The 12,122-nt window shown below is 39.2% G+C and overlaps 1 protein-coding gene across 1 annotated transcript in view; it reads right to left on the bottom strand.

Moving 5' to 3' along the window:
* Nucleotides 1–3,834: 3,834 nt before the first annotated feature.
* Nucleotides 3,835–12,122, bottom strand: part of LINGO2 (leucine rich repeat and Ig domain containing 2) — a 379,180-nt gene continuing 370,892 nt past the window's right edge. The window contains exon 6 of the mRNA XM_038170691.2: nt 3,835–10,259. Within this exon, the coding sequence (XP_038026619.1) occupies nt 8,403–10,223 (1,821 nt within the window). The 5' untranslated portion in view covers nt 10,224–10,259 and the 3' untranslated portion in view covers nt 3,835–8,402. The remainder of the gene's footprint in view (nt 10,260–12,122) is intronic.

The raw sequence follows: 12,122 nt of genomic DNA, 5'->3' as shown, positions 1-12,122 counted from the left end.
TCTACTGCAGCACACTGCAGACTGTAAATCAGGTGATCAGACTGAAGGAAAATAACATGAAATCATTCAGATCCTTAACATGATCTAAGTTTCTCCCACAAAAATTTGACATTTGACATTTGATAGTCTACTGTGGAGGAGGGTGCAGTGATGCAAGTCAGCCAAAACCTTTCGAGGGTGTCAAATGCAAAAGGATACAACAGATTGCAAGAGGTTTGGGAGAGCTCACATTCAGTTTCTGTCTGTCTCTGCTCCCAGCAATCCATCCAGATTTCAGCCTGCATGTTCCTTTTCTGAGGTAGCAAAACCAACTCTGTTTCCCCCTCCTAGTGAACAAGACCCTGGTTTAGAGGATAATGGGTTCAGGATTGATAAATCTTATTTCAGATTATCCCAGAAAACATAAGCAAAATCCTCTGTTGGTGAAAGCAGCTAGCTGAGAATGAGAGTAGCATCAGTAGCACAGGCCAGTTATGGCCTGTGTCCTTCAAAGCTGATCTCTGCCGTTGATTTGATGGGTCATGGCAGGCCTCAGGCTGGGAATAGCTTTCAAACTCAGCTTCTATCTTTCACCACTTAATTTCTGTGGTGCGGTTATAGAGAAGTTTGAATCCTGTACTGGTGTTTTCCTTAGAAAACATGTTTTAGAAGTAGACTTTCAGTATTGGTTACCTTCATTAAAAAAAAAAAAAAAAAAAAAAATAGTGATAGACACTTGGTGAAATCTATCTCCAGGGTATTGGGATGTGGCAGGCATTTTCCTTCTGACATTAGGCTGACCAGTATCTCCACCAATTATCTGCATATGCTGTGCAAGGGAGGGTGAAGGAACAGACTGTCTGATATTTTGCCTGGAGAATAAATCCCAGAGCATTCTGAATATGACCTAGGATTTTCTCTGTTTCTGAGAGCTCAATGCCATGATGGAGGAGTGTAAGTCAGCACATGAGAAATGCCTAGAGTATTCTCTTCCTGACTGTAATGGCTTATATTTTCAGTTCAGGAATGATTGGTTTGAGTGTATTACCTGTCATGAAGACTTGACACCAAGGATGTTGGGACTGGTGCTGAGAAAACTGCATTTTTCTCAGCTTAGTTTCATCCCTACCCCTTGAAAAAAAAAAACAAAAAAACAAAAAAAAAAAACAAAAAAATGACCAGCTACATTAAGGGAAGCAGTGTAAATTTTCTTCACTTCTCCCAGTAAATGCTGCCATTCCATGGAATTATTTATTTGGGTTTCATTTTGGATAAGTATGATACACATCATGACATAAGCCCTAAAGTAAATTTTAAAATGACATTCAGGACAACCGTCTTGACAAACAACTTTTTTTTTTTTTTTTTTTTTTCTTTTTTTCATTAATATTACCATATTTTGCTCAAACATGAAGCGGACTTAATGGACAAACCCGACTTGCCGTGTGCTTCATGAATCATAACAGCAGCGCTAGTTCATTTCCCATCCATAATCATGATCATATATATTAAAATAAATTACAACACATTTTTTTTCTGGTTAACCTTGTCACTTTTTAAAAACAATATACATTTAATACTTGAAGTAAGAAAAAGAACAAAACAAATATAACTTTTTTTTTTTTCCACACACAAACATATACATATGAACTACATGTGCTTGCAAATAGATTCAGTAACTGTGATGATACTCTAATAGTTATGAACTATGGCATTCCCTCCCCGAAGAATGAGACTTGCTATCATATGTACTTGCCCATAAGCCATCTTCCTACTATAAGTCTGTAAGCTCACCAGATCAGTGTTGTCATTTACTACCTATTTATACAGTGCCCAGTGTTATGAAGACAAAGTGTCATTTGTTTTTAGGGATCAAACTGGCATAAATGAGTTATTTCAGAAGCAATAACATTTTGTTTTCTGGAAAATCAAAATTATTAACATGTGTACAAGTTGACAGCCATCTTCACAGCTGCCTTGAAATTTCAACTCGTTGTTCTTGGATTGTATATGAGGAGATAGCGTTGTTGACTTGCAAATACCACACATAGAAGTCAGCAGACTTTCTTTTTCTTTTGCTTGTTTTCTTTTCTTCCCAGAATCTGTATTTTTAAATTCTCCAGCTCAGTTAACAGTGACAAATAGCAATCCAGCAATCCAGCACAGAAGGTATGCCACAAGGTGAGAAATAATTAAAACTTCTGCTTATTTTCCACTATAGTCCCTTAGTAGAAAACAAACAAACAAACAAAAAACTATATTCCTATATCAAATTTCTTGTATAACCAAGGAGTAACAGAAAGAGTGTCAAGGGTATTTCTCCTGATTTATACTGACTCATTACAGTAGAAAATCTGTTTTTAGTCTTTTGTTCCAACACTTCTGCTTCATGACAATTTTGGTGCCAGTTTGAATAAATAAGAATAATCAAGTTATGAGGTAAAAGTCTGCTCTTTTGTATTCTTATATGAGCTGTTTGAATATGAATGATAAAGTATCCTTAACTTTAAGTTAAAATAACAATTTGCTTGCCTATGCCAGCTCTTTTCTCATTCTGCTGAGGCTATATGTAAAGAATTCTATTTTCAGCTGGCCTTATATCCAACCACCTGCTTCTAGTGAAAAAAAAGAAAGAAGAAGAAGAAGAAAAAAAAAAAGACTAAGAATCATTCAACCTGCAGATTGCTTTTGGCTTGTAGCTATCTCAGTAGCAATAAGAAGAACTTCACAGACGCTTGTTTCTTTCGATAGCAGGAGGAGGCTTACTTGTGCTTCTTCCTTTTTTTTTTTTTTTTTATTGTTTTTGGTTTGAAGAGGGTTTAAGATTGTATTTTGAGATCTAGATTCCAAAAACCATGGGAGCATACAGTGAAACTAAACTGAATCCAAAGATCTTCATTTGGGATTACTGTCATTTGCAACTGAGAGGGAAGAAGGGCAGAGCTAGAAAACAAAGAAAGGTAACGTATCACTGAACCAACTAGCTGTGATTTTCCTAAGCTGCCAATGAAAATAGAGTTTATAATTCTCATTACAGGTGATAGGAATAGGGTATCCAAACTGCTCAGCTAACTTGAAAAATCTCCTTCATTATTCAGTGATTTAACACCAATCAGGCCTTTGTCTCTTCCAAAGATGTTCCTTTAACTCCAGGGACAATTAATGTTTAAATTACTGTATGAAACAGTTTTTTTGTTCTTCTTTAATTCTCTCCTATATCTTTTCAGCGCAAAGGGAAGACACTTGGGACACTGATACCAGGTCAGAAAGCATGTATCCAGTGCTAGTCTGTACACTGCCTTATGGAAAACCTACAGATCAGCTGCAGTGGACTGCGACTTCGACGATACTGAGACTATGCTGGTTCTTGGATTTGAGAAGACCAGAGCTAGAGCTGAGGGAGGAGGGACAGCTTGTCCATGCATTCTTTTCCCTGCAACTCCATATCAACCTGCATTGTGAACTGAGAGGATGGGAATGGAGAGAACACAGTCAACATGTTAGTCCCAGGTAAACTGGGATCGCTTAGCGGAAAAAGATGATTACCCAACCATGCCAGAATAAGCCTCCCCTTCCTCACTTCTTGCTGTGTGTTTTACAGGTGGGGAAGGAGATGGAACTGACAGTCACCTATTTACACAAATGTTTCCCTTTCTGAAGAAAAATGAATAAGGATTGGCCCTTTCAATACTGACTAATGGACCCCTTTTTCACAGGATGGTGCAAAAATGTGACAAAAATGTTACACAAATGACTGACTGCAGTTTCTTAGCTCGCTTTGCTAGAAGCTACTGCTGCTGCCGGGCAGCCAGAAGCTCATTGTTCTACTAGATTTTCAACCAATCTTTCATCTTTCTAAGGGTTAAATGTGGGCTTCTGGCATTCCTGCATCTTGAAGTTTTTATTTATTTATTTATTTATTTATTTTTTATTTTTATGGAAAAGACCAATGTCTAACAATGTCTAAAGCAGATGTTTAGGCATGGTGTAGAAAAGTGTGTTTCTACATGTCTTTGATGTATTTTATTTGCAACATGGCCTACATTCCAAATTTCCTCTATACCACTTTCTTCTTCAATCACAAGAGTTAGATATGACTTTGCATTAAATATTAACGCTGACTTCTTACTGTGTCTCATATACCTCAACTACATTTATGATGCTGAGTCCACAATTTGGCTTTCTAAATTTCCTTCATGATATCATTATTACCATCATAGGTGATGTAATACCATGCTGCAAGAAATAAGGAAAAAAAACCAACACATACCATTCATGTAAATAAAAGAAACATTGAATGGCAGTATGAATGACATCAACTTTGGAATTGTCTTAAAGAGTGTTTAATTAAATAAATGCCTATTGACATCAGGTCACATCAACAGTTCTCCAGGGTCTCAGTGTCTCCTGTCTGATTTCTGTCGCGTGTGGAGCTGTTGACCCTGTTGACACTGGCAGTGTGTATGAACGGTGAAGGAGTGGGGAGCAGAATGCAAAAGCAGCCTCCCCAGTCTGAATCTAATGGAGGTGATATCACAAGCTAAGCCTTTCTGAAAAGAATATTCCCAAGTTAACAAAAAAGAAGAAGGAAAAAAGAAAAAAAGAGAGAAGCAGCCCCAAATCTAGACATATGGCTGAGATGGGGTGCTGGTTATTCATCATCACCCTTTTATCATTGCAAACTCTTTTTTTGAGACACTGCTTGCAGTGTCCTCTTTAACTCACTCTTGGGAAGGGTAAGGGTAAGGATCCATTCATTATAAACAAGGAAGAGAACGAAGCATTGGTCTGTGTAAGTGGAGTTCAAAATATATTAGTGAGAACTTTATTATGGTAGCACAGAACTTACAAGAACTGTTGAAAAAGATAATGGTATACTTGCTTTCTCATGTGGCTCTGCTGGTTTCATCCTTCTCTGTTTTCTCCCTTTCTGCAGAACTACTGCTGCTCTGCAGAGGCTTGTTGTGCTGACCAGAAGGAAAGGCCTGGTTTGGCCTTGTGCCAGCATGAAGGAGCAGCCAGTGTACAAGTCAAAAGAGGAGAAAACCACTTCGTTCTCTAATGCAATGGCAGATACGCACTGTCCACCTGCATTTGAGTAAATGACAGGGGAGCTGTGTGTGGCAGATGTCTCATCTTTCTTTTCCTCTGATATGCTTCAACTCACTTGCAGTAAACTGCAGTTTCCTTGATCTCTAGAACTGATGGAGAAGTGATTTGGAACACATTAGAGGCAGAGTAGGCATGCAGTCAGCTACAATACCTTTATTCTTAAAAAGACAACCAGCCAACAAAGAACTGCCCAAATGGTGGTTGTCTAGGTCTGACCCTGGCACTGCACTCCTATTTACCCTGCAGTGAGTGCGTGTCCCAGGAATACACATCTGGGGAGCAAGACTGTGGGGAGCAAGATAAAAGCCTGCCTCTGAGTCTTGCTCTCCTTATTTCTGTTAAGAGATGCCATATGCCTTGCCAAGTCCATGGTGAAATAAGTAGGCTGCAAAAAGTAGAACATAGCTAAAGGCAGGGAGCAAACACTGATTGTTAAAAACTGAGTATTGACTGAACTCCGGGCAATACACACAATGCTGACAGCTCCATAAGGTGGTGCTCTGCAAAAGCAAGCAGTAATTTTCATCACCAGGACATATTTTACTTAGGTAACTAAGCACATTACTGCTCAGAAATCCTTGCAGTACACTAACAATGCAATCACTTTTTAGAACCATTCTAAGTAAAGAGGGGAATTCAGCCATTCATAATTAACCCTAAAAGCAATTTTTCCTAGATTTTTTTAAGATTTTTTTTTTTTTTGACATTTAATATGAAGCAATCCGCTGCAACTGTCTAGAATTGAGGAGAATTTTTGCTTTTAACATTGATTTTAACATTTAACATGAAATGACTGCAGGGGTAATAGATTACTAATTGAAAAATAACAATTACAAGGGAAAGGCACATGCAAATATCTTTAATGGGCAGTTCAGAAACACTTTGTTTTATCCCCATTTGTTTCTTTAACTGCCCACATTAAGGTACAGTAGAGTTTTGGGCTTCAGTGCGGTGGTTATTTTATCAGCAAAAACAATTTCCCTGGTGTTATTGTTTAGTCAGGGGTTATTCAATCCTGTTAACATTTCACAAACTTTCATAGAACAAAGAGGATTAATCTCAAGCATCTCCATAAGTCTCCAGCATCTCCATAAGTCTCCAGCTGTCTAGTTCAGAACACACACACAAAAAAAGAAATCAACAAAATGAAGCTCAACTTAAAACCAGCTAAAGTGAAGAAAATTCTAACAACCCTCACATCCTTCTCTATTGGGTGACCTAAAATGGAGCAACCAATGCAACCAAAGATCAGCCACTAAGAACAGAGATTCTCAAAACTGCCTTGGCCCTGGGTCCTACAGCTATATTAGGGATATACCTGGGGAGCACAGCTGGATTGTATGACTTCTGGCACATTTCCCTTGATAGCGGTGTAAGATTTTTAACCTGCTTAGAAAATCTCTGCCAAATAATGTGGGTAGAAGTTTTTAGAAGCACCAGCATCCCATTACAGGCCAGCCTGACTTTGGTTTCAGAGTGCTGAAATTTAATTTTAAGATTGGACACAGGCTCTTAAATCACATTAAGCTGAATGTTCTGTCTTACAACAGTTTCATATCCTTTTTGGCTAAACATGTACATAGTCATTATTATCCTTACTCCAGTTAATTCCAATTGTTTATAAATCATATTTGATATCAACCACTTAGCAACAAACCTATGGCTCATAATTGCTAGAAAATTGAGGGGTTGATGAACAACTCCGTATCTTCCCATTGCTGAGAGCTTCAAATTAAGAACAGTGGAATCAACAATAAAGAATAAAGTTTCAGTTCTGAGCCTTTTGAGGATTTGTTTAGAGGCATAAAACAAATAAAAAAAATACTTGTACTGAACTAACACTCCACTTTCATCTTCTCCCCATTAAAAAATCTTTCTAAAACCTGGAAAAACTTGCACCTCTTGTTCGAATATACTGCCCCTGAAAGAAACGTAACCACATAGTTATTAAAATGGCATCAAGAATAGCTAAGTAATCTGTTCTTGGAAATTAGCTTTGCGTTTATGTTATCTACAAATATACAAGATGAGAATGACAGTGGCTAGAGGTTCATTATATCTGGCAGTATGTTAGCCTTTTTGAGGCTATCATGTTTTAAACATTATTTTAGTATTATAATCCCCATATTATGCATGGACAACCCTAGTTTACTGGCATTGGAGAAGAGTTCATTCCTAGCAGCAAAGCTTTTGTATGTTTTAATTTACTCCTGCAAACAGTAAGATCATATTTCTCAACGAGTATGAAGAATACATTACTTTCTTTCTTTTTGCCCCATACACATTAACATTTTAACAGTAGCTTAGAAATTAAAAACAAGGCTAACAAAAACAGCTCCATCTCATCAAGGTAGAACTCAGCTCTTCTATGCCAGCAATATCTAGTGGGTTGCCTTCCCTGGGTGCGATCCAGGGCTACATTACAGTAAACTGGTCCAGTGTGATATCACAGATATAAAAAATATTCCACTCTGTATCAAAACTAGGCACATGCCTTATATTTATATGAAGAGAAGATCAACAGAGCTGAGTATTTTTGCTCTCAACTATTCATCTCTGGCCTTCTAAATGAGGAGAAAAATATTTTATGGTTTTTCTAATTGGTAACTACAAGAGTCTAATTTGGGTTAGATGGTTGTTAAAAGGAGGGTGACATCACACTTGGGTCAGTATTGGTGGATATCTAAAAGCACAACCTCTCATTTGTATTGCTTTAAAATGTACACAGTAGAGATGTATATTAAAAAAAAAAACAAAAAAAAAAAAACAACAAAACAAAACAAAACAAAACAAAACACAAACAAAAAAAACACACACACAAAAAAACACTATCAATTTTTGTGGCGTTGAACCAACTAGAAGGTATGATGCAAGGCTCTTTACCAAATGAGATCTATAGATACAAATTTCACTGTAGAGTATGCTTTAGACAAATGTGTCTTTTTCTTTAAGTATGTAAATCCTACACTGTAGGCTTTTTTTTTTTTTTTTCCTTTTTCTTTTTGTAGTGGTAGAAAATGTTGAACAATTGTCCATGAGCATGAGCCAACGGTTCATTGCTGATATCCCCAGAATGCCAATATTTGCAATGCAAACAGTTAGTACAATTTACCAGTTCTATGAAAGGCCCTGACATATCTGCCTCAAGGTCTGGAGGCTCTGCTATACAACCACAAATAGTCTTTCCATTTCCACGTAACCTTTTGATACAGTGACAGCTGCATTAAGCTGCTTCTGCCCAGCAATTCCACATGCCAGGCTGGTTTAATTGGTTATAATGCCACAGAAAAAGCACTGCTAGCAGAACACCGTCAAATCATTTTCATGTTGAACCTTCGTGGTCCAGCAACCTCCCCTTCAACTACAGCACCATTGTTTTTGCGAGGGACATATTCAAGGTCAATGCTGGTTTTGTGTTTGCCTTTCCCTCTGCTCCACACAAAAAGAAGTAGGAAACAAAATAAAACCACTCCGAGGAATGTGAAGCAGCCCATAGCTGTGGACACCAATATTGTCTTAAGGTCCAGAGAGAAAGTGTTCGCATTAGTTCCATTGGAACTGGTGTCGTTGGAGTCTGTCATATACATAGGGGTCCTGTTGGCATAAAGGAAACGGTCTGAAGTAAACCCCTTCACCGTAAGGGAGGCCGAATAGGTATCATTCCCAGCTGCATTACTTGCAATACAAACATATATTCCAGTGTCCTGGTCTTGAGCAAATCGAATTTCCAGTGTGCCGTCTCCCAGAACAGTGGCTCTTCCATTTGATTTAGTTGTGATCAGCCTCCGACGTGGGGTAACCCATGATATGGTGGGTTGCGGATCCCCATCAGCATTGCACATCAGCTGCACCGTCTGCCCCTCCTCCACTACCAGGTACTGCAGCTTCTTGTCTTGTATCTTGGGCTTCTTACAGGTGAAGTAAAAGGAGAGAGCTGTGCTGTGAAAGTCCTTGAATGACCTTTCCTTGACACTGTCTGGGCCAGCACACATCGGTGTTTGGCCTCCAAACTGTAAAGTGGGTTGCCTCTGTAAAATCCAAAGGAGACGGCAATCACAGGCCAGAGGATTGTTGTTAATGCAGAGGATCTCAAGGGCTTTGGGGGAATGAAATACATTCTCTTCTAGGGTTTCTAGCAGGTTTTGGGACACATTAAGCACACGTAAGAATCGAAGCCCTTGGAAAGCATGTGGTTCAATGGTACGTAACTGGGCCCCCACCATGTGGAGCTCCTGCAGGCGTACCAAATCAGAGAGCATGCCTGCTTCAATGGTGCTGATAGGGTTGTAGGAGAGGTTTAGATGTGTCAGGTAAACCAGATGTTTAAAAGCAGAGTAAGGTACTGCAGACAGGTTGGTGTTGGTGATGGAGAGAGAAGTAAGGTTGAGACCATATAGGCTGTTGGCAGGCAGCATGTCCAGGAGGGGCCAGGAGTCTATCTCCAGGTCTTTCAGGCGAAACAATCTTTTGAAGGCATATGCAGGCAAAGCATTGATGTTGAGCTGTTTCAGATGCAGACTGATGAGGTTGTGAAGGTGGGAAAGAGCTTCTGTTGGTACAGCTGTGAGGTTGCATCTCTCCAGGGTGAGCTGCTCCAGGCTAAGCAGTCCACTGAAAGCCCTGTGTGATATATAGACCAAATCATTGTCCCCAACCTCCAGGGACTTTAGGTTATGTAGATCTTGGAACATGTAGTCCAGCAAAATGACAATCTTGTTTTCACTTATATCAAGTTTCGTTAAGTTTGACAACCCAGTGAACACCCCAAGGGGAACCAGCTTCAGACGGTTTCCTTTCAGCCTCAGGGAGCGCAAATTGAAGAGATTGTTGAAGGCTCCAGGCTCCACATTGGCAACTATATTGTCACTGAGGTCAATCTCCTCCAGCAAGGGGTATGATGTGAACTCCTCAGGGTTGACGCTCTTCAGTCGGTTCTTGCTGAGGTCCAAGATTTTGGTCTCAATGGGAATGCCCTCTGGAATGGCCATCAGGCGCCTCCGGTGACAGCTGACGGACTTGTTCTGGGCCGAGCATTCACAGCGGGCTGGGCAGCCTATGGTGGGGCCCATGAAGACTAGCAGCACAGCCAGACCTAGGAACGGCTGCCAGCAAGATACAGGTGAGTGAAGCATGACTCCACCGGTTTGGTCTAACCCTCTGTCACGGGCCTGTAGGGGTGAGGATGGGAAAGGGAACGTGTTAAGTCTGCAGCAAAAGGAGAACTCTGACAAATTTTAAGTGCCATTTCAAAGCAGGCACATGTGTTTTCATTTGAAATAAAATAAGAAAGCCTATTGTGAACAGCAACAGCAACAAAAAGCAAATTTTCCTTCACTAACATTGGGCTTGTCAAAGGACCTGTTTATCTAACATTTTCCAACCAGACATCAGAGGAGACAAAACAGCTTTTCCCACTGAAAACAGTAAAAGATGTTAGTTCTTTTTCTTTTTTCTTTTTTTTCTTCTCACTCTCAGTGGGTCTCCACAAGCCTGCTATAACTAATGCAGAGATAAACACCGTGCACTCTGTAAATAGGGCTAATCACACTACTGATGTGTTTACAGCACCAGGCCTCCATGAGGTGATATCAATCTAGGCTTTTGCCTTTCCTGTTCACATCAGTGTTTTAAGGCAAACCTTAATGATGTATTATCTTCAAGAAAAAGAGCTCCTTGACAATGAAAAGATTCCTTTTAACATTTATTGCATGCAGTTATAAATAGATGGATCTTGTTCACATATACACATACACAATGGCTCAGATGAGAAAGAACCACTGCACCTCTGATTAGAATTTGTATTAAGAACAAATTGATTCTTTGCTTTTACAACACAGAGAAATTTTAGATGATTTTTAGAACCAAACACCTGAAAAGGATTTATAGAATATGTACTATAGAATATGTCTATGTACTTCCAGGACATGTAAATTAGCTTTGGAAAGAAAAACAAGGTGAGATGAGCTGGTAGTGTTTAAGCAGCACATTGTCCTAAGAAGCACAACAGGTTGTTTGGAAGTCACACTTCCAAAGTAAGAGATTTTTTTTTTTATTCTGCCTTCAGGTTAAAACTGAGGATAGTACAAGACAAAATGGCCCCTATTAAATTAACTAGCCTTCATGAAATGCTATACTTTACAGGTTTAGTAACCAAAGGTAAGAGACTTTTTAAGGATAGCTACTAAAAAAAAGACACTCAATAGCCTATTTCAAAAGAAGAAGAAGGAAAAAAAAACAACACCAACACAGTGTAGGTACTCAAAGGAAGGCTTGTATGATACACTTGCGGGATAAGGTGTACTGCAAGCAAGGAAATGCCTCAGCCTTGTTGCCCACTCAACTTGATATGGCCAATTTTATGGCCATTTTTGTCAGTATGTCTAGCTGGACTTATGCATACTGACAAAATTAACCAATTCATTGCCTGACCTGTGGCTTTGAGCCTTGACAATCTGACTAGTGCTTAAGATGTTTTCAACTTAAATTTCAGTCAAATTTTGCTCAGCTGTGTGCAATCATGTAGATTAGATCCTAGAAGAAATGCTCCCCATACACAGAGATCGATTCGTAGATTTCAGCATAGTAGAAGTAAATTTATGATCCGACCAGACAGTTATGTTAGCAAATAAGGTGTTTGAAACATGTACAAATAATATTAAATGTACCTCAGAAAGTGGAAGAAGAAACAGCCACCACTAACTGTGCTGCAACAATACTATTCTCCCCTGGCAAAGACCTTAGGGTGTGGTAACTCATCAAGTAATCCTCTCCGGATCATGGAGGGTTGTCCTTCTCAGATCGTGGACAATCAGATGGGTAGGGATTGGTAACGATGTATTGATGTATCGTTAACAATCCTCAACAGAAACCCCATGGTCCAAATGGTAAACATCAGCATTTTTGTAACTCAGTAATAAATAGCTGTTGTGCTTTGACTATTAAAATCTTAAATGGGTGAACAATAAATTCTCTTGGAGCTGCATGTAAGTTATGTTTGACTAACCGCAAATAAATGATGCACATAACACTCC

Source organism: Anas platyrhynchos, chromosome Z (genome assembly GCF_047663525.1).
Source record: "Anas platyrhynchos isolate ZD024472 breed Pekin duck chromosome Z, IASCAAS_PekinDuck_T2T, whole genome shotgun sequence".
In the NCBI taxonomy this organism is placed as follows: Eukaryota; Metazoa; Chordata; class Aves; order Anseriformes; family Anatidae; genus Anas; species Anas platyrhynchos.
Note: the sequence above shows the minus strand (reverse complement) of the source record. Positions and strands in the feature narration are given on the sequence as shown.